The sequence below is a fragment of the Paramormyrops kingsleyae genome, chromosome 3 (genome assembly GCF_048594095.1).
Source record: "Paramormyrops kingsleyae isolate MSU_618 chromosome 3, PKINGS_0.4, whole genome shotgun sequence".
Taxonomy (NCBI): domain Eukaryota; kingdom Metazoa; phylum Chordata; class Actinopteri; order Osteoglossiformes; family Mormyridae; genus Paramormyrops; species Paramormyrops kingsleyae.
The window spans coordinates 1,420,544-1,446,760 of NC_132799.1; the positions used below are offsets into that span (position 1 = coordinate 1,420,544).

At 47.5% G+C, this 26,217-nt stretch overlaps 1 protein-coding gene and 1 long non-coding RNA gene across 6 annotated transcripts in view; one reads left to right on the forward strand and one right to left on the reverse strand.

Moving 5' to 3' along the window:
• The window catches only part of LOC140588154 (uncharacterized), a 28,615-nt gene extending 27,720 nt beyond the window's left edge, over positions 1-895 (forward strand). For both annotated transcript variants that reach the window (XR_011989442.1, XR_011989443.1), the window contains one exon: positions 165-895. This is a non-coding gene — a long non-coding RNA (uncharacterized lncRNA). The remainder of the gene's footprint in view (positions 1-164) is intronic.
• Positions 1-26,217, reverse strand: part of khdrbs2 (KH domain containing, RNA binding, signal transduction associated 2) — an 89,345-nt gene that overhangs the window by 40,554 nt on the left and 22,574 nt on the right. For 3 of the 4 annotated variants that reach the window (XR_011989439.1, XR_011989440.1, XM_072709352.1), the window contains exons 3-4: positions 16,797-16,913; positions 9,079-9,225 (exon numbers count right to left, since the gene is read on the reverse strand). Coding sequence is in view for 1 of the 4 variants with exons in the window: in XM_072709352.1 (XP_072565453.1) it covers positions 9,079-9,225; positions 16,797-16,913 (264 nt within the window). In the remaining 3 variants the exon portion in view is untranslated. The remainder of the gene's footprint in view (positions 1-9,078; positions 9,226-16,796; positions 16,914-26,217) is intronic. The other variant, XR_011989441.1, reaches the window with a different exon arrangement.

Sequence of the window (26,217 nt, forward strand, 5' to 3'; positions counted from 1 at the left end):
AAGGGCAGGAGCTTTGAGTCTGGCCACCCCCCAGCAGAGAAGCAGGCTGCCTTATTCACAATCATCTGTCAGGAGTCTTTGATGGAGGGGGGCACGCCACTCTGTCAGTGTGTATGAATGTGGTGGGGGGAGCTCTGCTTTTCTGATATGCTTCACATTCCCAGGAGATCCTGTAACAGCTGATCTGCAGCATAAGGGGATGCCACACATTTTCGGTGCAGTGGGGCTTTTTTCGTTGAAGCATAAAATAATGGCACAATGGACAACATGCTGTTGGGAGGTAAGACCTTTAATAAAAGGCCTTTAATAAGAACGTCAAACTTCTGTAGAATCATAACATCTTCAGGGCCTATAACTCATAATCATGCATGCTGGTACTCTTTTGCATATCAGCAAGCCCATTGGTTGCTTTGCACTGACTTTGATGATGTCAGCAGTGCAGTCCTTGCATGAGGCTGGCTAACTCTTTACTAAATGAACAATTAATTTGAATTTGATAACATAAACATAGCCTCACTGCCTTACTGTGTGCTACACGAGTGAGTCTGCAGTCTGTCCCGCACGGGACACGGTAACCATTACTGAAAGTTACTGAAAATTAGTAATTAATTACTTGTTACTTCATTTAAAAATAATTACTTACTGCATTTAAAAGTAATTAGTTACTAGGGAAGGTAACTTTTGTGTTACTTCAATTCTCTTATTAATACCTAGAAAACACACATACTTTGGTTTTAGATCGGAAAATTGTTAAATGATAGTGTTCCATTTAGGCCTATTAACAATATTTAAATGGTTACATACGCTAATGTGTGTTTCAGCGAGTGCATTTTTTTTCTCCCAATTTTGCTTTATTCAGTTCAGCATAACTGTTATGCCTGTTATTACAGTTTCTGTCATGTTAATATTTAAAATAATAAATGTATAACTTTTAATCAGTTAAATTGTTTGTTTGGTATACCATTTTAAACAGTATAGCCACATGCAGGAAAAACGGAACAAATGTACCGTATACTATATAAAAAATATATGGGCTGATTGTAAATTATATAGTCTTATTGGGAAAATAACAGTAGGCTAAACTTCGCATAGTGATCTCATTAACATTGTGTTACTGTTAAAATACCTTGCACAGACATCAGGGGAAATGTCAATATTCAGTAGCGATGTCTCTGTGACATAGAGATGCTTTGCCGATGGATTTCCAAGCATCGCGGAGACATCATGCCGATGCATGTGTGCTGTCTGGTAGTTATTTTAGTGTTGCTGCTGTGACTCAGTACAAGACAATACAACTGTCAAATTTCATCTGTCACTGTATCTAATATCACCCATTCATTGCGCCACTCTAAGGTTGGATGACGTTAGATCATAAACAGGAAACTAGGGGAATAGGCTGCATTTGTCTATTAATATTTTCAAGCAAGACAAAAGACAATTTTCCATTTACATTTCAGTAGTAATTGCATTGTTTAATTTCAAAAAGGTAATTAGTTACATTTCTCATAGCCAAAATGTGTGAAATTATGTTACTTTGTGTACTCATACTGGTGTGTTTACGTTTGTGATGTACCGCACGCTGCTCTATGGCCAATACAGAAAGCAGAATGACATTTAATTCAAGCCATTTTAATTTTTTTCCTCCCATACCAGCAGTAGCCTGAACCCCCACTTCTGGAAGCATCCGTGTGTCGCAAAGGTGTGTGTTTAGTTTCAAAATCCCTGCTGAACACCAGTGTGCACCCTTCCTATCTCTGGTAGCCTTTCCTCGCATTTTCCCCCAAGTGGGAGGGGCGTTTCTGCACCCGCCTCTGCAGAGTGGTGTCCGCACCCCCAGATTCAGCTTCCATTACACGCAGATGAAAGCCCAGGGGTGGGTCAAAAATATTTTCAAATGTAGCATAAAAATTTTAAGGACAAATATAGCGATGGCGGAGTAATGCAATTTGCAGGCGAGTGAATGAGAAAATTGGACGGAGTGACGGTGAGGTAGAGTCGCCGTATTTATACGTAGCCTGGAGCTCAGGGACTCGCGGCCTGATGGACAACCTGCCAGTGCGCTTAATTGGAAAACGAAACGTGCAGCTTAACCGCAGTGAGGAAGTCTGCTTTCATAGGGAATTATCGACGGGGGCTTTGAAGACGGCGAGCCACACCAATCTACTGCAGGGCAATGCAAACAGTGGTCACCTCTTACTTTAATTTTTATGAAGGGAAAATCGATGAAACCGATGGTCTAAACAGAAGGAACAAAGTAGCCAGGTGAAGGCCTTCAAACTTGATCTCGACATGTTGGGGAGCTGCTTCAAAGTTCAAGTCCTAAAAGGAAAGAGTTTATTAGTTTCCTAGAGCCATTTTATTTGGAGAAGGTATAGGGGAGTGACTGCTTCCTAGGCAGTTCCATCCGCTTGATTCAGGCCGTATCCTTACACGCACTGTCAGAGATGGTCGTAATCACGTGAAAACAATCACCACTGAGAGAGGCCTCCCTGGCGTTGCTGGCCTCAGATCTGACTAATTGGTCCCTGAACAGAAGCGAGATGATCCTAACATGGTGAGCCGTGCCTGTAGTCTTCTGGAAAGACTCCCCCTTTCATTCTAGCCGCGTCGAACACACCCTCTCGGATCAGACACTTTCATTCTTCCAGGCTGCTCTGAGAACTATTCCACAGGCAGCCCACGATCTGGCGATGGATTTTCTGATGTGTAAGCAGCGCGCAGGCAAAGAATTAAAGCCACACCAGTGACCACAAGCAAATTTAACATGAACATCTCATTCTGGACACTGTACACAAACGCTTAGCATCCTGTGACAGCTTAATTTTCCGCTGGTCGTAAGTGATGCTATAGTGCCCGGTTTGTCGAGCACCGCATCAAACTTGCGAAAAAACCTTCAAATCAGTGTGAAAGTCCCCCACTGAAGAGCGGCTTGTAAAGCATGGCTGGTTCCACCGTTCAGGAAGCCTTCATCACCAGTGAACATCAAAGCGAGAAATTAGCAAAGGAAGTATGCTTTACTTTTTAAAGAAGGCTGACATTTCCATTAGGGTACCAGAGCACTGAAGCGCGTGAAGGCCTGTTCGCACCCGGGGCTTGGACCATATCACTCGCCGAGGGCAGGAGATACAATCAGAGCTTATGTTTTGCAGAAATCAATGACTTTAATTACCCTAACAGAGCCTGAATGGAGCCAGCTTACTCAGAGCACTCTGCGTCGTTAATGATTGACCGATTCAGATTAATCACAGGACAAACAAAACACTCTGTTTGAGGCATCAAGTAAAAATGAAATGGGGCGTGTTTCTGGAAGGTTCTGCAGACAGGGTACGGCATGCTTTCTGCATGTAGTAGAGCGGTGTCTGCCCTATAACCAGGAAATGAAGCCTAATATGGAAATGCTCCATGCCTTCAGGGTTGGGGTTTTCGAATCCTGGCCCTGCACTGCATTTGTGGGGATTTCTAATTGGCTAATTGCCCTACCCTAAGCCCTGTGCTGCCTGGGATGGAGGGTGGCGGAAGATGGAAATGATTGACTGCATAGTTGCCTCTGACATCAGGTTGTGGGCTTGAGCCTCCACCTGGAGGCTGCATGTCCTGTACTTGTGCGGGTTTCACAGTCTGGGTGAATCACTGGCTGTGTGTATCCCCCACCCCTGGGGCCATAGACACAACTGGGGTGGCCACAGTGTAACGGAAAGGATGGCAAAGTGATGAGATGCAGCTTTATGACGGCTAGATGAGCAAATATTTTAACGGCCTGTCAGCAGAGCTTATTATTTCTACATGAAGTTGGCTGCTGATGATTAAGTGAGGGACAGTAATTAATGAACATCAAAAAAGTGAGGTTTCTCCACTAAAAATGACCATGGAGGCAGGTTAAGAGCCTCCCTTGGATGAGAGCAGCACTTCCCTGAGGTACAGATACAATGATGTTAATGAGCTTCCTAACTCGCCGAATCATCAAGAATCAATTCGAGCAGACAAAATGTGGTGTTTCCCAAACGGCCATAGGGGAGTAATGGTGATGGTGTCATGGAAACAGGACCGGTGACCCCCTCCCATAGTGGAGTAATGGTGATGGTGTCATGGAAACAGGACCGGTGACCCCTTCCCGCAGTGGAGTAATGGTGATGGTGTCGTGGAAACAGGACCGGTGACCCCCTCCCATAGTGGAGTAATGGTGATGGTGTCATGGAAACAGGACCGGTGACCCCTTCCCGCAGTGGAGTAATGGTGATGGTGTCATGGAAACAGGACCGGTGACCCCTTCCCGCAGTGGAGTAATGGTGATGGTGTCATGGAAACAGGACCGATGACCCCCTCCCACAGTGGAGTAATGGTGATGGTGTCATGGAAACAGGACCGGTGACCCCTTCCCGCAGTGGAGTAATGGTGATGGTGTCATGGAAACAGGACCGGTGACCCCTTCCCGCAGTGGAGTAATGGTGATGGTGTCATGGAAACAGGACCGGTGACCCCCTCCCATAGTGGAGTAATGGTGATGGTGTCATGGAAACAGGACCGGTGACCCCTTCCCGCAGTGGAGTAATGGTGATGGTGTCATGGAAACAGGACCGGTGACCCCTTCCCGCAGTGGAGTAATGGTGATGGTGTCATGGAAACAGGACCGGTGACCCCTTCCCGCAGTGGAGTAATGGTGATGGTGTCATGGAAACAGGACCGGTGACCCCTTCCCGCAGTGGAGTAATGGTGATGGTGTCATGGAAACAGGACCGGTGACCCCTTCCCGCAGTGGAGTAATGGTGATGGTGTCATGGAAACAGGACCGGTGACCCCTTCCCGCAGTGGAGTAATGGTGATGGTGTCATGGAAACAGGACCGGTGACCCCTTCCCGCAGTGGAGCAATGGTGATGGTGTCATGGAAACTGGGCCGGTGACCCCTTCCCGCAGTGGAGCAATGGTGATGGTGTCATGGAAACAGGACCGGTGACCCCTTCCCGCAGTGGAGTAATGGTGATGGTGTCATGGAAACAGGACCGGTGACCCCTTCCCGCAGTGGAGTAATGGTGATGGTGTCATGGAAACAGGACCGGTGACCCCTTCCCGCAGTGGAGTAATGGTGATGGTGTCATGGAAACAGGACCGGTGACCCCTTCCCGCAGTGGAGTAATGGTGATGGTGTCATGGAAACAGGACCGGTGACCCCTTCCCGCAGTGGAGTAATGGTGATGGTGTCATGGAAACAGGACCGGTGACCCCTTCCCGCAGTGGAGTAATGGTGATGGTGTCATGGAAACAGGACCGGTGACCCCTTCCCGCAGTGGAGTAATGGTGATGGTGTCATGGAAACAGGACCGGTGACCCCTTCCCGCAGTGGAGTAATGGTGATGGTGTCATGGAAACAGGACCGGTGACCCCTTCCCGCAGTGGAGTAATGGTGATGGTGTCATGGAAACAGGACCGGTGACCCCTTCCCGCAGTGGAGTAATGGTGATGGTGTCATGGAAACAGGACCGGTGACCCCTTCCCGCAGTGGAGTAATGGTGATGGTGTCATGGAAACAGGACCGGTGACCCCTTCCCGCAGTGGAGCAATGGTGATGGTGTCATGGAAACTGGGCCGGTGACCCCTTCCCGCAGTGGAGCAATGGTGATGGTGTCATGGAAACAGGACCGGTGACCCCTTCCCGCAGTGGAGTAATGGTGATGGTGTCATGGAAACAGGACCGGTGACCCCTTCCCGCAGTGGAGTAATGGTGATGGTGTCATGGAAACAGGACCGGTGACCCCTTCCCGCAGTGGAGTAATGGTGATGGTGTCATGGAAACAGGACCGGTGACCCCTTCCCGCAGTGGAGTAATGGTGATGGTGTCATGGAAACAGGACCGGTGACCCCTTCCCGCAGTGGAGTAATGGTTATGGTGTCATGGAAACAGGACCGGTGACCCCTTCCCGCAGTGGAGTAATGGTTATGGTGTCATGGAAACAGGACCGGTGACCCCTTCCCGCAGTGGAGTAATGGTGATGGTGTCATGGAAACTGGGCCGGTGACCCCCCTCACACAGGGGAGTAATGGTGATGGTCTCATGGAAACAGGGCCGGTGACTGGCGTGAGGGTCATTAACCTCCACATGGTGATTTCTCCATGTCACCTACATGATTTGGAAAAATAAAATAAACATGGGTAGATATTGATGGATCCTGGCTGGGGGGGTGTGGGGCTTCGAGAAAGCAACTCGCTGACAGGGAGATACTGGGCAACATGATGATGGGTGATGAAACGTGAAGAAATGAAAACGGTGGCTGATGGCGGGTGTGCACTGCCTCGGGTGAACCCTCCCCACTGTGCTTTTTTTGGTGGGGAACTTGATGAGGTCGGCCTTAATCCCCCACCATTTCAGAGCCTACGTCAGATCACAAGTTGCTGAATGGTCCAACAGCATCTCCATGCACCTCCACATCACCCTCAGAAACGAACCTCATCCAGCATCATACGGTGCAGAAGCGCAAAAGGCTTCAGGCGAATGCAGGTAACATGAAACTTGCACTTCTGGGTGATGCATGGCATCTGCTTTCTAGGAATAAATGCCTGCTGAGTTGGGTGGGCTTTTAAAATAATAAACCATTAGCTTACAGCCGAGTGGCTTTAAGTACAGCACAGGGCCACTGTGAACCAAAGAATGCACTCAGGCAATTTACGTATCAATCTCTTAAATCTTCTGGATATTTCTCGCAAAGGCGCTGGCTTTGTTTCATTGCCGAGTGTGTTTATGGGTCTGTGTGAGGATTCAGCTTTCCGGGGTCTGCCTGGTCAGCAGTGCCGCATAGATGGCACACAATCATAATAAAAAAGTGTGGAGGTAATTACCTCAGCTGGTAACCAGTCTGCCTTTACCTCACATTAACCCCCTGTTAAAACAGGTTTCACTTTAGAGATTTATGCTCATAGCTACAATTTTAGCATTTAAATGGTGCATTGTGTTCATAATTAAATACACAAACGCTTAATTCTGGCCATACATCGTGATCAGTTTCCCTCTGATTAATGATAGGACAGCCTCAGGTGCAGCCCGAGCAAACAGCGTGCTCTTAATGAACCTGTATTAAAGGTCCATGCACCAATTCAGGCGTTTGCTGTACTGATGAGGTAATTTGGTACCTGTAACTGTGGCAAAGTGAATGTGTGCATGGCACGCTCCCCGGCGTGATACTGTGGCAAAGTGAATGTGTGCATGGCACGCTCCCCGGCGTGATACTGTGGCAAAGTGAATGTGTGCATGGCACGCTCCCCGGCGTGATACTGTGGCAAAGTGAATGTGTGCATGGCACGCTCCCCGGCGTGATACTGTGGCAAAGTGAATGTGTGCATGGCACGCTCCCCGGCGTGATACTGTGGCAAAGTGAATGTGTGCATGGCACGCTCCCCGGCGTGATACTGTGGCAAAGTGAATGTGTGCATGGCACGCTCCCCGGCGTGATACTGTGGCAAAGTGAATGTGTGCATGGCACGATGCCCAGCGTGATACTGTGCCCATAATAATGTTGGAGAATAAAATGTCAAAATGACAAACGGAAAATAACAACTGTGAAATAAGGACCATTGCAGAGCGAGCAGCTGCAGGTGGGACACAGCCCATTTTATGTGGCAGTCTGGCTGATCTCGATTGGACAGATCACCCTCGCCTATCTATACCCCCCCACCCAAAGGTCCCCAATCTCACATCTGGATCTTCCTCATAAAAACCCAGAACCTTTCATTCCAGCCGCGTCAGGACAGCAGGACAGCGTTTCATTCCGAGTCAGGACAGCACTGTGTCTGACCGAGCCACCACTGTCAGCACTGAGCCTGGCAAACCGCGTCCCCCGATCAGCATGTCCATCAGTTGTGTCGGACAGGAAACTGCCGTGATGCAGATCCTGATCGGCGAACCTCCAAAACATAACGGCGCTGCCCCCACAGTCAGCCGCAGCTTCCAGCTTCACTCTTCAACTCGATTAACAGTTTTTCCTGGCAGCCACTCCATCTATCCGGGGGAGGACAGACGATTGGAAATGAAGCCGTTTCACTGCCATGGCTCAGATGAAACACGAAACAGGCAGTCCCTTACAGAGCAGATACCAGAGAAGACGGATACCCCCCCGTGTCAGATCCAGAGAAGACGGATACCCCCCGTGTCAGATCCAGAGAAGACGGATACCCCCCCGTGTCAGATCCAGAGAAGACGGATACCCCCCCGTGTCAGATCCAGAGAAGACGCATACCCCCCCGTGTCAGATCCAGAGAAGACGCATACCCCCCCGTGTCAGATCCAGAGAAGACGGATACCCCCCCCGTGTCAGATCCAGAGAAGACGGATACCCCCCCCGTGTCAGATCCAGAGAAGACGGATTCCCTGTGCCACCTCTCATCTTCTTTGATCCTTTCGGCTTTTGGGTGGATGAGCGGACCATTCAGAAGCACTAAAACACCTTGTTCCTCTGTAAAAGCAACTCACAGTGTGAACTTAATGCAGTCCAGAGGAGGACGGGCTCCCCCCTGCTTCTGCTTCCTCCCCAGATTTCTTCCTCACCTCTGTCACCTCAGGCGTACTCTCTGGGGAGCTCAAATTTGTGCTTTGTGACAATGCTTCTTCTTTAAACCACCATATAAATGAAATTAAACTGAATAGTCACTGAGCAGGAGCGAGATCCAGGCATGTAAAAAGGTTTAAGGTTAACCGATGCTTACGGTTGGCATTGATCCCTGAACGGGAGCTAGAGAGCAGATATATCAAAGCGGGCACAGACCTTACTGCAGGCTTGCAGTTGTTGAAGCGCAAGTTACACGCTCTACCTCACCTACCTGAGCTCACTTGAAGCATTTCTCCTCCTCCTGTTTAAATATATGCTGTTTTTATAAAGTCTGGCAGGCGAAGCACCTCCTGGCAAGTCTGTAAAACAGCGCTTTCTCTAAACGCTCACATGACCCCTTGGACCACTCCTCTTTGAAGTTTTAATTATGCTGCTTGTGAGCGAACACAGCCCTGCCTCGCTGTGGCTCAGAAGGGGCAAACCCATCTTCACACGTCGCTCAATTACCTAGCTAAGAATTAGAGAAAGTTGTGCGGTGGAACTTACTGGAACAAGGAACTTCTTGATCTCCTCCAAGGCATGGCTCATGCGGGAGTAGGCTTCCCCGGGCGGGGCAAACACCTCGATGAGAACGTGCAGGTCATTGCTCAGGTGAGCATATTTGGCCTCACCGCTCTTCCTCAGCTCCTCCTCCTGTGAGGAAGAACAAGTTCAGAAGGTCGTGTTAGTTGTCACTAATGTGTTGGCAATGTCCCAGAAGCCTCAAGATGGACCTGCAGTGAGAGGGACTCGGCGAGCAGTGAGGCTTGTTAACCAGTCGTCTCGCTTCAACCAGCTTGTTTATATGTAATTTGTAAACAAGCCAGATACAGCCAGCCACAAGTATGACCCAATCAGAGCATGACTCTACATCACTAGGTATTCAATTGGCCAAAAAACTCACATAAACATCATTATGCTCATCGTGGAGCCGGCAGGGTGCATGAGCTTCTCATTGCTACATGACGATCATCCAGGTACTGTTGAGGACCACTCCAGCAATAACACTTCTTCCCTGCTCTGATTCAACCCATTGCAGAGTACCAGTCACCCTTCTGATTGCCGAAGGTCGTCACTAATTGATCTCTGGATTGGCGGTAATTGCAGTTAGCGGCACAGCTTTCCATGCTGATTACTGTATGTACGACCTCGTGCTCATGGGCTGGATGGCTTTCACGAGAATAACTCTTCATCCTGACTTAATCAGTGGTGGGGCTGGTCTCTCCTCCACTAACAAATACCTTTCCATTCCCCCTCTGAAGTGAGTAGCTCTGACCTGCAAGAACCTCTGCAGAGGGCCTAATTTGTATCAAGGTTAGGAAGCACTCCTGTAATCACCACATTGTGATGGCCGCCCCCAAGAGGACTCTGCGGTTGAGGATGATGGGCCGAAGGGGCTTCTCCAATCACGCCTACTATAAATAATCATTCTCACACTTCTATAATTGTGTTTTCAAGGTGGATAATGGATCTCTACCGACAGGCTTCACAGATTCAGAGCCTTTCCAGTCACACTACTGAAATCTCCTCTCACTTTGATTAGGAACTAAGACAAGCTACTTGGGGACACTGGGTGAAAAAAGGATAAGTGCTTTTTGACCTGGACATTTGCACATTGAGGCAATTACCCACGTACAGGATGTGACTTTTAAGCCTTATGCTTTCAATTAAGTGGCTCTTTGAAGGTGAAGTTGTTTCATCCAGGAGGAAGATGTCTCTAGTATGGATTAGCATGTTACATAGAATATAAAAGCTGGGCATTATGAAAGCTCATCAAAAAGGCAGCAGCTATGAAGGAGGTCCCTGTGAGTTTTTGGTTAAGCTGCTCATTTGGAGAACAACGTTAGGTTCCTCTTCTTCTTCTTCAGATTGCATCACTTCTAAAGATGCATCCTTATTCTCTTAAGTGACCTCTACTCACATCGTTATGTCCCTTCACCACACTCTACAGACACACCATTAGCAGTTGAGGGCACTCTGAAAGCCAGCCAATCAGCACTCTTTGGGGGGTCCAAGCAACTATCCCACCTGAGGAGGCTTTGGAATTTCCTCAATGGTGTTAAGGGTGTTTGTGAGGAGATGATCTCAAGGCTCCATAACAAATCTCTCCCAGCGCAGGGACCCACTCAGTAGCAAGGGTTCCCCAGTATCATTTCTGAGTGTTTAAAGTCTCCTTTAGTGTCAAAACGCTCCATTGTCTTTTATGGGTGGATTTCAAAAGTTCAAAGCGATCCTTTTAGAGAACGACAGAATGACAACTCTTAAGGAGAGGCTTCCCTGTGTTGACACTGTATATACAAACAGAGATGGCCATTATTAACTATAGCACCCCCCAGTGGTATCTACAGTTAATATCAGCAAATTCATGGGCGTCAGTGAGAATATTTAAAGGCTTCAAGAGCCAAGACTGTCCGACTGATCTGTTTCGATACACAAGTGTTAAGGTGCCAGACTAATTTGATCTGCTTAAGATTCTCGTTTATTGACAGATCAGCAAGAGCTATTTGTTGTGTGGCTATGTAATTGGTTTTTGCATACATTCGCATAGATCTGGATAAAAAAAGACTGGGGATGTTAAGAGTGGCTGAGCCAGGAAACACATCACTTATTTTCCTGCTGTGCCATGGTGACCCAGTTTAGGGAACAGCAATGAGCCCCATCTCCCAGACTGGATGGTGTGACAGAGACCCAGCTGCTTACGGGGTGTGATGTGACTCCATCAGCCCTGTTTTCACCAGTATTTAGGACATCTCACTTCCACAAATCCTTCTTAATGATGAATGCACAATTGGCCCACCACCAACAAACAGTGTCCCTGTAAAACACATTCCCCATGTTCAAACAGTGTCTCTGTAAGACATGTTCCCCGCATTCTAAGAGGGTCCCTGTAAGACACGTTCCACATGTTCAGTGTCCCTGTAAGATTTGTTCCCCATATTCAAACCGTGTCCCTGTAAGACACATATTCAAACAATGTCTGCCGTTGACAGCCAGATACACATTCCCTCTGTGTGGGAACATATACTTGGCCAGTAAATTTGATTCTGAATATGGCTGTCCCTTTAAAATATGAACCAGAAGGTAAAACTATATTGTCAAACTCACTTTGGCAGTATAATGTACCAAGTATTCTGTTAGCATCATACAGAAAAAGCTCATTAAAATATAGGAAACATGTCGGGAACAGTTGGAAAATTTGGGCTGTGGGATCTGTGAAGTATTTACACCAGATCCATGTTTTTCTCCTTACCGCTCTGATACCAGGGCTGTCTCTGTGCTGGGTCTGGAATGATAACGCACACAAATGGGTTAATCAAGAACAGCGTCTGTACCATGATGACCAGGATGAGCGAGCCAGTGACACAGTGACCAGGATGAATGAGTCATTGAGCTTTAAGATGTAATCCTCACTCCATCACCCAAACATCCACGTATATGCGGTTAAACAATGCAGCATCAGTATTTATACTGGATTTAAGATTTTCCCTTCACTGTTTAAAACCGCAGCTTGATTAAGATCTTCAGTTGCTTTTTATTGTAATCCTTCAGACTCGTTACACCAAGGCATCATCTATAAGAGCGGCAGACAAGACTGGATCTGATGAAGATGTATGACACACTCAGCAAGTTTGCAGCTCATTTTTTACTTCAAATATTTTTCCTTAATTTCCCCAAGTTCAGAACGGCCAGTTACCCTCTCCCAGCATCCCAGTTTACAGGACATCTACACCACGTCCACCAGAGCAACAATTAATGAGAGACCGACCCAGCCATCCAATACCCACAGAGGAACATAGGCTAATTTAGCATTCAGATAATGTAGTACAGGGGGATCGAACCCGGATCGCTGTTTCAGGGTATGCTTTCAGTCGGCTGGGGTGCCACAGGGGAAGCATCTGATCTACAGCACATTTCAGAGTTATTTACCTTACAGCTAAACTCTGTAAAAGCTTAATGGCATGGGGCTAGACTGTAGCTCGCTAAGTAAACTTGAGGGCTGCGTGAAGACCCCAGCGACGACGATGTTAGCGACGCTGTTTCCCGATGACGCCCTGACTGACAAGATGGGCCAACGCTAATTACACATTCCTGAGACACGGCGTCGCTCTCTTGGTAGAAATCAATCTGAATTCATTACAGGACTTAACGAGAGCCACTTGGACTGCCTGAAACCCCAGTGCTAATTACCGATTCTCATGTACGCAAACCTGTGCGGTCACCTTGGTCCGTGGACACACCGCCTGCGTAAGGTCTTGCCATTAAATTACCTCATAACACGCGATTAAACAGGCTGTGACAATCCACACGTCCCTCAGTGATGCCCGGAAACATCCGCAAAGCCGCCTCACGCACCGTCTGTGTGGCCATAGCCAGTCGTTTTATTAACGTAATCGAGTCCTGAAGCGCTCCTCTCTAAAGCTAATGTCTGCACACAAATACCTACCAGGAATCAGAACAACCCAGAACAGACTAGCACACACTGCTTCACACGGGAGGATTAAGGATTTTTCACAGATGAGATTTATAATCTAATTTTGTGTCAAACTATGTGTGACACTCATGCGAGATGCGATATATCCCCCCTAAGTGAATAAATAAGCAGGCATCAAGAAATAGGGCTTCGGCCACTACTGCACTGTGGTGGTTTAAAGCCCAACAGAAGAGTGCGGTGAGGCTTTGAGTCAGTCGGTCATAGATGCGTCTGTTTTGGCTGCAGGTTCTGGCAAACACCAGGGTAAGGACCCCAGCAGAGAGCCGCCACATGTGTGGCCTTTCCATGGGCCACAGGACAAAACAACACAAGCAGGTTTCCAGCTGTTCTGTAATTTTCCAGCAAACCTCTGGCTGACACACCGAGGCCATTGTCAGGGATAAAGAGTGTGTGACGCTAAAAGCACGTCTGAGCCGTCAAGCAGTCCGCTGTGACCTTTCCGTGACCCTTTTAGTCCTTTGGCTGGGCATTGCTTTGTTGTTCTAGATAGTCATTTTCCCTCTTAAACATGAGAGACCCCCTGACTTTGCTGGGACGAGGGGGCAAGCCTGTCATTTTCTTGGCAGTTTAGCATCCTCAAGCTCTGTGGGATACTGGCGGGGTGACCATGGCGATGCTACCGTGTTCCTCTTTCAGGCACACACTTTAGGGCCAGGCATGTTCATGTGTGATAGGGGGGGGGAGGCTGCATCTATCCTTCCGGCTTATCTCTTCTGCCAGGAGGGATGGGAAGGGGGCGAGGGGGCGGGCCATGTTTACGAAAGATAACCGAACATAAAATAGCTTAATAAAAGCAGGCTGTATGATGAAGAAGTGCCGGCATCAGCCTGCGAGAGGCGCTCTCCATCGGCGTCCTTTTGCTTTTCTAATATTGTCGGTGTAAATAAGTTGAGTATTCATGTTGACAGGAAGCGATACAACAATCGACGTGGAAAAAGCAGAGACAAGGTCAGCTCTTTGGAGCAGGCTAAAGTTATTACCTAATAACTCTGTTCCTGAGGAGCCCCCTCCCTGCTGTAACAGTGACCCCTCCCCTTGTTTTATCACCCGCCGCTGTTTTATTTTAATGCACCGACTCCCTGCATAAATCTCCCATCAGAATAATTTAGCGCCAAATGGAGTCGTGCTTTGGGGCTTAGCCTTCTCTTAGTGCCACTGGCTGCTCTCAAATACTCGTCCTGCTTCTGGGGTTAATGAAAGCCACTTCACCACTGGGACGTTGTTAATGGTTTACGGGAATTAACGGGGCCCTCCGCTTGGCGCTTCAGTCCTCACAGTTTGAGTCAAAAGTGAGTATTTCTGTCAGCTTGTCTCATGACCCAGCGACACGCCATGTGATTTTATTATAGGTCACATGATCAGAATGCAGGGTCGCCTGCTATTGGGTGACGTACTGCCCTGCTTCTAAAGTTAAGATAAAACTTTGTTTACCCCAGGGGACAATGATGCTATGTACAGCAGCAAGGTACATAAAGTTCAGACAAACGTATAGTGCGAAACAAGGCAAAGTGCAAAGACAGAAAAAATATTCTGAAAAGGACGATCAAGGAAGTACATGAGTAAAAATAAAAATAAAAATAAATGAACTGACGACATTTTCTGAGATGTTATGGCTTGGGGGGGGGGCGTGTTTATTCTTCCCTTCCCCTTCATCCCAACACTAGTGTTTGTTTGGACTTTATGTAGCTGTACACTCTGCTGCATTTGCATTGACTGATGGCGTCTTACTGTAATGTTTCTTTCATTGTTTTGCGATTTTGCAGATTACATAGCAGTGTTCCAGAGTCTCAGGTGAAGTACCCTGTTCTCCTGATGAGACTTCAACCTTATGAAGCCAGCTCCTTAACAACCATGCCATCTAATGGCAGGAGAGTTTTCTTTGTCTTTTCTTTTTTATGAAATTTGTGCTTCCCCTCGAGCACTCTGGTTGATGTTATTAGGTGTTATAGGGTTCGGGTTGGGTATAGATGTTATATACTCAAGTGCTGGCAGTCCAAATCAGGATCTGACAGTAACAGAGAATAATACCACACTTTGTCCCCAGATCCAATAATGGTACAGTGACAGTAATCAAAGCTGGCCTCACTCCAGGGCCCCGTTGTTCTAACATAACCCCAACAGCAGAAGTTGCCACATTGGGTAAAGCCATGAAAATCTCTGGGCTTTATAAGGAATTTCCTCATTCACCACCAAGTGAAAAAGTGTGCTCAATGGAACTGAGACGACCCACAATCCCACAGGCTGCTGAGAGGCGATAGTGTGGTCCGTGGTGGTGGTGGGGTGTAGAAAAGAGATACAGCATTTGGGGCCCTGACCATCACATATGTAGATGGGGATACAGGACATGGTGGACAGGGATACAGGACAACGCGGATGGCGATGCAAGACACATTTGACAGGGATACAGCGGACTGGGATACGGGACATGGTGGACGGGCAAACGAAGGACAGGGAAACGGGACACAATGAACGGGGATATGGGATACAGGACACAGTGGACAGGGATACAGCGGACTGGGATACGGGACACGGTGGACGGGCAAACGAAGGACAGGGAAACGGGACACAGTGAACGGGGATATGGGATACAGGACACAGTGGACAGGGATACAGCGGACTGGGATACGGGACACGGTGGACGGGCAAACGAAGGACAGGGAAACGGGACACAATGAACGGGGATATGGGATACAGCGGACTGGGATATGGGACACGGTGGACGGGCAAACGAAGGACAGGGAAACGGGACACAATGAACGGGGATATGGGATACAGCGGACTGGGATATGGGACACGGTGGACGGGCAAACGAAGGACAGGGAAACGGGACACAGTGAACGGGGATATGGGATACAGGACAACGCGGATGGCGATGCAAGACACATTTGACAGGGATACAGCGGACTGGGATACGGGACATGGTGGACGGGCAAACGAAGGACAGGGAAACGGGACACAATGAACGGGGATATGGGATACAGGACACAGTGGACAGGGATACAGCGGACTGGGACACGGTGGACGGGCAAACGAAGGACAGGGAAACGGGACACAGTGAACGGGGATATGGGATACAGGACACAGTGGACAGGGATACAGCAGACTGGGATACGGGACACGGTGGACGGGCAAACGAAGGACAGGGAAACGGGACACAGTGAACGGGGATATGGGATACAGGACACAGTGGACAGGGATACAGCGGATTGGGATACGGGACACGGTGGACGGGCAAACGAAGGACAGGGAAACGGGACACAATGAATGGGGATATGGGATACAGGACACAGTGGACAGGGATACAGCGGACTGGGATACGGGACACGGTGGACTGGCAAACGAAGGACAGGGAAACGGGACACAATGAACGGGGATATGGGATACAGCGGACTGGGATACTGGACACGGTGGACGGGCAAACGAAGGACAGGGAAACGGGACACAGTGAACAGGGATACAGCGGACTGGGATACGGGACACGATGGACGGGCAAACGAAGGACAGGGAAACGGGACACAGTGAACGGGGATATGGGATACAGGACACAGTGGACAGAGATACGTGACACTACAGATGGGGATATGGGGCACGGATGACAAGGATACAAGACACAATGAACAGGCATATGGGACAAGGCCGATAGGGATGCAGGACACGATGGATGCCGCTATGGGAGACGGCGGGCGCGGATACTGGACACAGCAGCAGGACAGGACAGAAGGGCGGCGCTGACCTTGCCTTTGTCCCGCATGGATCCCTTCCCCAGGATGGACATTTTTGCTCCGGTTTCCTCTTGTAATCTTTTCATAGAATTCCCTCGAGGCCCCAGTAGCTTGCCGACGAAATTAAACTGTAATGAGAGAAGGGAAAACAACACTGAGGCGGTCTGCATGCTGGAACGGTGGTCTGTAGGAGAATGGTCTGCGGGGTTCCCTGTCATCTGAGATGGGGGCATGCATGGGGCCCCATTGTCTGGGACAGCAGTCTGCATGCATGGCCCCTGTCATCTGGGGTGGCAGTCTGTGTGAGTGGGGCCCCATCATCTGGGGAGGTGGTGCGGATGTGTGGGGCCCGTTGTCCCTCGGTTCACCGCAGAGCAGCATCGTGATTGTTTTCATATTTTGCCGACAGGGATTAAAATCGATATTATTTTACACGCCTCCAGTCCGTAAACGCAGTAAATAAATACATTTCCATCAGGATTTGAACTGCACATCTCACAAAACCGTGTGATAAAACCTGTCATCTGGCCCAGCGCTGCTCCTCATATATATGTATATGTAAAATCCTTTTTGGTATTACATTTGAAAATGAATTAATTCAGATGGGCTTCCATCTGCTGCAATGAAGCTTGCTGTTAATGTTCACCTTCCTCTGTGTGTTCCGGTGGTGGTTCATTAACCACCATGCCCCCTTCAGGCGGGCTTCAGAATGGCTGCTAGCCGGGAGCATGGAAGGCATCGTCATCAGAGTGGAGGGAATAAACTGGCCTATTAAAGTTCTTGCGGAGAATCCAGGGGTCACATTTTGGATAGTAACAAAAAAATGAGATAATTCCCAGTGGGAAATTGAGCAACACTATCCAGATAAAGAGCAATCAAATGTGGGCCTGCGGCTGTGGGAATCACTTTGGCATGACTGCCCACTTGTGGGGCACAGAAGTGGCACGTGATGGCCCCATCCTGCTGTCCCAGCATTCTGAAATCAGAGGTATGGTATTGATGGCATCTGATGGACGTGCCGAAGGTTACCCGCGGCCTCGTCATGGGCGTTCAGCTTGTCCGGACAGTCGTATGCTGGTCCCTGCTTCTTGAGCCATTTGCAGCATTTAGGAATTGGGAAGAAAACAAGGCCTTGCCAAAAGCCCCAAAATCCGCCAAATCCCAGCACCAACAGCCCCAGAAGAGCTGGTACCCCACTCGCACTTCAACCTAAACCTCTGTGCCTTTCAAACACATCCCTCCTGCCTAACAGTGATTCGGAATATTCTGCCAGAGGCTCAGCTTTAAAACGCGTGTTTGTGTGACGCTTCAGGGAGCCGGTGACTTGAGTGTGCGGTAGGACATCGTTACACACCTGACACACCGAGGCACGGCCTGTGCCTGCGTGAGAGCGCTGTGCCATAAATAACATAAAATCAGCCCCGGAGGCTGCAGAGGTGAAGGAGGCAGGACAAGACCCGCGGAAATGAGTGTGGCCCGTGAGCCACTGCACGCCGCGTGTCGCATGCCGGGCGTGTCGCATGCCGGGCGTGTCACTGTGGAAAGGACACCGTGCGCTGAGAGCCGCAGGGGGCCGATATGACCACCGTGCTGCTCCTATTTGCACTTGTCATATATGATAATATTATATAATATACGCTTAAAACCATGGCAGCCTCTGAGCTTCGTGCCATGGTTCCACCCGCTCGCAGATGTTCTCCAAGCCGTCCCGCTGTGTCAACGCCGGTGGATTCAGCAGGCCTGCTTTCCGGAGCCTTCTGCCAAGCGGCATGTACGACCCCCGCCGGAATATGGCCACGCCGGTGCCGGGGAGCAGATAAGAGCCTGAGCAGCTGTGCACGCCCGCAGCCGAGGCTTCTGGGAGATCGCTGTTTATCCCCATCTTATTCGGCTGGCGGCAGGCTCTCCGCGGGTGCCATCAAAGCGGAGTGTGAGGGGAGCTCTCCGGCGGGCCAGGTCGGCAGCGGGAGCACGTAACAAACACCCCCCCTGGGCCAGGGGGTGCTTACCGGCACGGGTGCCAGAGCCAGGGACAAGGTGAATCTTATTTCCTTTTTTCTGACACGAATATCCCACATCTGGCTGAAGGCCTTCGAGCAGATGGGCACGTTGGCTGGAGGCTGCTGAGAGGAGGTGCCTTTTTATAAAGTTAATGAATGTCTGAAGGACCCTTCAGCCCAGCGAGGGGGGGGGAGAGAGAGAGACAGAGAGAGGAGGGGCTGCCGAGGGCGAGGTTCAGTGTTAAACGCAGTTTGAGACACTCGCACGATGCTTTGAGTGATGATGGGCAGACAGGAGATCTGAGCTGGAAGACGCACTGAAGAGCGACCTGACTGTGTGGAGCTTGTTAGCCATTTCTTAATGCATTCATTAGGCCACGTGTTCGTGCAATCGCAAGTCCACTTCTCTCAGGTAATGAGATGGTGCAGTAACATGTCATTCACATTCTCTCTTGATGCAAGCCCCAGTAGTCGTGCTCTAGAGTAAAAACAGCAACGACGGACGGCGCCATGGCGGGCAACGGTATTTAAACGCCCCTCACTGGCGTCTGGGTGCAGTCACATGATCTCCCTATGAGAACCTCCTGCTGAGAACCTCCATCTGAGGCAGAGATTCGATTATTGGGGGAACACTTCAAAGGCAAAGGGTGGAGGACATTCTTTTTTTTGAGGCATAATTTAAAAAACGACACCATCTGTTTTTTTTTTTTTTAATTGGAAATTGATATTTTTAGTTTTCATCATCCTTTATTTAAACAAGTCGGATTAAAAATGTTTCAGATTGCGTGACACACGATGGCGCCGGGTAAAGTGTGACTGATGGACGAATGTTGGAGAAACACGGGAGGCCAGCCTTTCCGAATAATTAATCAATTTCTACATAAACGCTTTTAAATTTTAATTGTTTTTGAAGAATGCTGCACACCCATGGAGGCAATTAATTAAAATGTTTCCCTCAGCTCTCTAGTTAAGTCAGCGGGTGTTTCCATCGAGAGATGAGACTGAAAAAGCTCCCTTTGGTATCACGCTACAAACACGGTCCATCTTTTGATCTCCAGACATTGCGAATCTGCCACCATAAACAGCTCCAGGGAAACAGGGCCGCAGAAATCGATAGGCTCTCCTCTCGCCTCTTCAGTAAAAGCCATCTGCTGCATACTTCACGACCTGTGGAAGCTCTTTGGTTGTGGCTGAGCTGAGTGTCACGTTGAAAGGGCCGTTTGTGCTTAACGGAGGCCAAGAACGTCAGCATACACAGAATGATCACACTTTTATCTGACTTTTCGTTATACCATTCTTTGTATTCTAGGTGCTTGTTTTATCAGTGATGACAAGTAGATCAGGCTTGTTCACCTTAAAATAAATATTCTAAAAAAAATGCTATAATTTTAGGTGTTAATTCATAGCACCAACTATGCATAACAATGATTACTCAAGGCCAGTTATTACTGTGAAAAATATTACTACTATCAGCAGTTGTTAGGCTGAAATGTTTCCAAGCTGATGGAGTTACGTATGAATGAAGTTTTTGCTCCATCCAGTCTGATAAATTGTCCCCAGGCTTTCATTTTTTCTCCAGATTGAGCTGAATGCATGGCTGATCTTTTGAGATGATGTCATACACGTAACACTATTTTCCTACAGCTGCCATATCAGATGTGTCAATTCAACCAGTTCAATCATAGGTTCAGCATCCAAGCAGATCTATACATGTTCAGTGTCTCATAGCAGAATGCAGCTGTGCTTTGAGGAACCCTGACACGATCATTGCATGGTCTCCCCCCCCGCCCCCAGACACACACATGTTTGTATGGGGAAAAACCCTAATCCTAACAATGACATACTTAACCTAGGGCTGGACGATTTATCGATTTCAAATCGAAATCGCGATTTGAAACAACGCGATTAGCAAGTCGCAAAAATTGCGATTTAGGATATACATTATATAGCACGTCCGACCCAGGGTTTAATTAAAACTGCTGTGAGAATAGTTTTACAAATTCATGCTGCGCTCCCTGTGTGACAGTCATTATCACCAATCACAAGTGCCGTGCTTCTTGCCTGCCAGTCAAGCTCACCAATCAGAAGTGGCCCAAGAAGGCGTATAGGCCCACAAACAGCAAACACGTGAAACCCAAGGAAAATGTTACATGCGCGGTGCGGAAAAATACTGATTCCATTTCATGGTCCGAGATTGGTCCTATCATCAATAAAACAGGCGAGCTCCTTTTAAACACCAGCTGCAATATACTTCAGCGTATCATACCTTTGGTTTTTGTTAATAGGCAATAGCATTAGTATACCGCTAACCCATCAAAACAACAATGAGAGTAATTCTCACAGCAGCGGAGTCGGTGACCTCTAAAAACGCCGTAAAGTATACAATACAGTCGTGTTTATGTCATATATGTTTTTGTGGTTATTAAATTTCAGTGTTTCCAAAGATTAATCCCACAACAGTAATAAAATAAAAGTCTTGCTTTAACTTAAATACTAGAAGAATAGATCGCTTTAATCGCTATTACAGTTAATTGGGTATGGGCACGCGGTCTTATTTAGAAAACATACAAAAAGAGACGCATATAATTTTTAATCATTATATTTGTCCGGGTAACAAAGCAAAGGAATGATAAGCTGCTTCAGTCGAAAGCTGCATTTTACTTCTCATTTAAAATAAAATGCAGGGTTGGCAACTTTGGTCAGCTGCATGGAGTGAGATTTTCTGTTCTCTGTTCTGCACACACATTTACATGTATGTAAGTTTTATTACCTTGCAAATAGTCTGTAGGGTTTGCAAACAGCTGTAACGTACGTTTTTGATGCAGCTAATTTTAAGTTCAGAATGGAATATAGATTTGCCGTAAGATTTCTTGAATGAGAGTCTGAAAGAGTTTGCAACCATGAACACATACATTTTTTGTTTCACCTGAATTGATTTGTATAGAAAATTACCGTATACAGTTGTCAAAAAGCGGAAACTTCGAGCAACATGAAATCACCAATAAACGATTTCTATTTATTCAACATTTTATAAAATGCATATTACGTTTAAAAATTTCCAGCTTTACGGTTTCAGGACAGAACAGCCACTCTGTTATGAACATTTCGTTTTTTGAGTGTTATTAATGTTAATAACAGCAGCTAACAACACAATAGCGCAAACAAAAGGGCTGCATACACCGAAGTAGTTCTTGCTTGTTCATTGGCGTGGGAAAAGGCGGTTCTAGTGTTATTTGGAGGGTAATACGCGTTACCTGCAAGATCGCTATTTTTCTTTTTGCTGCAATTGTTTTCATTATTACTTTATTTAACTTGACACATCACATCTTTAAATTCTCATCCTTGCATTAGAATATAGACCAGTGGTATCTCACTGATACTGATGGTATCTCATACTGTATCATATGTTTTAAAATTACTACACACTGAATATTGAACTGAAGCTTGACATAAAAAAATTAAATCGCAAATCAAATCGTAATTGCAATTTCTGTCAGAAAAATCGCGATTCGATATTTTCCCCAAATCGTGCAGCCCTATCTTAACCCCTACCCAGCTCTAACCTTAACCAGAAGAAACCAAATACAAGACTTCTGACATTTTTTGATGGCAGAGTTTTATAAAATTGACTGACTGAAAAAGTTCACAAGGTCATAGTAACAGTTTATAATCACATTGTGAGGTCCCCACAATGTTATATGTACATGACCACACACATACACACACCATGTCTTAGCAGAGTACTCCCATGTATATGCAGTTATAAAACGTGTTTAAAAAAACAACAACCTTTTTAGCTGAGAAATTATGGCCAGGTAGCATTGTGGTATCAAAAATTTGTGCCTCTCTGTCTTCATATTAGATGTTGTTATTCACTGTTTATTATATATAATAAAATACTTATTTTCACTGTTTAAAACATGGATTCAAGTCAGGACAAGCAGTTCCAAACTCGAGGCGTGCCATTCAAACTGTTTTTCCAATTATTTTTTTTTCCAGCGTCTTCAGAGAAAACCACTTACGCGTGTGGATGTTCCTGTTCATTTCAAACTGCCTGTGAATCTGGGTCTTCTGGAGAATAAGTGCTGATCAAAATAGTATGAGCATGTTGCTATGCCATCCTACATGGGCAAGGCCTGAAGCCCAACAGGCCCAAACACGGAAACACGTGTGAAACCACCACCCGACCTGTGTCACTCCAGAATAGAATCCAATGCCGTCTCTGGCAAATAATTCCTTGTCGAATCTCACACTGGGAGCCTTCTCGGAGACGTGTTTTTTTTAATGTTTTTTTATGTGGTACATTTCCCTTTTAACACCAGTGCTCTGTACAGAAACAATTTAAAATGCATTATGTGCCATTTGCATTCCGACGCGGCACTTTATTTGGGAATATTTATCACCCCCCTCATCGGCTCTGCTATCCTGCTTTTCCCCCGCTTTTTGCTCACTTCCAGTGTCATTAATGCAAATTATGCTCTTAGGCATGTTTACTTCCTCGTACAGTGTCCTTTCCTGTAGCGTGAGTAGGGAACACGGGGACTTCAATAAATCATCGTCTTTATTCGAAAAGGACCCGTCATTTCGGAATGATTTACAAACCTATTCATCTCTGATTATTTGCCGTTTTTCACAGCGCGGCCTGGGAAGAGGACTCTCTCCCGCTGAAAGCGTGGCTGCCTCCCTCCCCTGCTGATTTCAGAAACCTCGATGTGCTCGCCTCAGACGTGCAGCTGTGTTTATGCCAGACTGCTGCTGAAGTAGCAGCAGAATGATCGTTTCCTCCAGCAGTGTAAATAAGCTGCAGTTGTTACATCCTAATTGGACAGGCAAGTTACGAGGTGGCCAATCACCTTTCCACATGACCTTGTCCTCCAGCCTGAAATCAAGTGTATGTTTTCTCCAGACACAGGGCAGTGAATGTGCCTCCTTGGCTCACCCTACTGGCGGAGACCTTGGATGTGGCCTAGAATCTACCACCTTGACTCCCACACATAATGATCAGATTCGTTAACCTGGGATTAAAGGAAAGAGGAACCTTTCTCACCTCACCCTGCTCACTGTGGTGGGTCTTAATGATGACCAAGGTCATAGTCTCCAGCCTTCCATCTACCAGGATTTCCATCTAAATGACCTGCCTCAGTGCACATCCGTATATCGGCATCCATCGGAACACAGGGTACAAACATGTAAATGTAAAGGACAAACTTTGACCTTACATGGAGTAAACGGGTGATGGGGGATTATGATTTAAATTTGGTGGAGAAACTGGTTTGGAGGCAGCAGTCCAAAAGTATATTTACGAAAGTATAGCAGGGTGGTGAGAGTATTGTTTATAATACTTGCAGTGTCTGTGGGCTCTTCCGAGCACCTGGTATGACGGTTCCCATCATGGCTGCTGGGATTTCCCTGTGCCGTGAGAGAGCCGGATGGCCGTCGGCAGCTTTGGAAAGCGCCAAACCGAAGAAAGGCATGGGGTTTCAATCCTGAGGACGTTTGATGGCTGTGTAGGCTGGGCTGCTTCATACCATGCAGACCCCCCCCACCCCCCCTAGAGTGTAGTAAGAGCTGTAAACAAAAGACGACAGGGAATGTGAAATGGCTGCATTCAGATGTATATAATCAGCGACGGAGTGGAAAACGCAACACCTTGTACAAATAATAAAGTTGCCAGGCTGAGATTTACTGTGTCTATCCACAGTCCCTTTGGGAGAAGAATGAGATATTATTATAACTCAGAAAAACCTTAATCATCAGGCGGAAATGATCACACACCAGCGATACATCATCTCACATGGAAAAGTAGCAGACCTGGGAAGCATGATGCTACGCTTGATCGAAGCAGGACACAGCATGTTTCGCACGTTTTAGCATGACGCTACGCTCGATCGGAGCAGGACACAGCATGTTTCGCACGTGTTAGCATGACGCTACGCTCGATCGGAGCAGGACACAGCATGTTTCACACGTGTTAGCAGGACGCTACGCTCGATCGGAGCAGGACACAGCATGTTTCGCACGTGTTAGCATGATCCAAATTAGAGATTTAAAACCAGGAATTCAGCTTTGGAGCGACACGGCATGGATGGATATTTATATCTCCTGTTTCTGCACTGATTTGTCTATGAACCTCCCATGTTCAGCAATTTGAAACATTGTTTTTTATGTTTGTAAGGTATTGAATGCCATTCACTGGTAACTGGTGATGACTTGTATGACACATTGTATTCTCATTATGTATTGTACATACATAACTGTCCACAGGTGTAGCTCCATACAGCAGGTGCTGTTTTCTCACAAGTTCTAAAGTTTAATTATCCCCAGAGTCAAGGTTGTGTCCCAATGACATGCAGCTATGTCCCAGTGACACACGTTCCTCCTCCAGAGCTGCAGACTCAACTGTGGAGCTTAAAACCTGAACTCTGACTCAGCCCCCCCACCCGGATGATGCACCTGGCCCTCTAATCCCACCCCCCAGGGCCCATGCAGGCCTGTGGGCAAGGATGAGGGCTCCTCACTGGAAGGCTGTAGGTTTGCGTCCACAAACAAGGAACGTGAGAATCTGTACGTGTGTGGGGCCTGACTGTTTATAAAAATGGGGGTCATGGCTGTCATGGGTGGGGCCAGGTGAGCAGGCTTTGCCTTCGATTGGCTGCCCTATCCACCGTTCCCAGGCAGACCTTTGCGGATGAATTCCCAGCAGTCCTTTTCTCTTTCCTCGTCTGTAGAGATGGCTTCATTTTAATTTCGGCCTCTCTGTGACATTCAAGCTGCCCCAACCCAGCCCTGTCTTATCCCCGGGTTCATGCGCCTCTGGTGATAGTGACAAAAACACAGGGATGCACTGGAGTACGAGAGGTGTCCCTGGGAGTGGAAGACAGACCCCATTGGCCCTGACAGATGGGGGCGGAGCCACACGTCAGCCAACAGAGGTGACTTGGCTGCAGTGCGGTGGCAGCAGGCCAGACAATAGCCTGAGACAGGGGGTGTTAGTGGGGCAGAAGAAGAGGGGAGAAAACACCTCTACACTGCAGTACCAACCCCAGCCACTGGGTGGCCAGGTGTGCGGGCCTGTGAATGTCATTAGGGTCTCCTGGGGGCACCCAAGCTTTGGCATGATTGGCTAATCATGTCCTTGTCTCTCCCCATGAAACAAATAATACCGATTTTATAGGAGTGGAATTACGCTACACAACTGGGGCCTTTTCAGAATAATGAAAATGAAAGAGTCTAATTCCATGTGGCAAAAACACTGATCACACTATGCCTTTGAATGGGATGCTGTTGATCCAAAGTGGATATTAACTATGGAGAGAATGGGAGAAACTGGGGAACGATTCTGATCTAGAAGCTTCTGCAGCCCCTTGAGAGATGCTAGGGGGAGTTTCCTGGGGAGTGATTGGTGTAATCAAAAGCTCCCCCCCCATCTTGA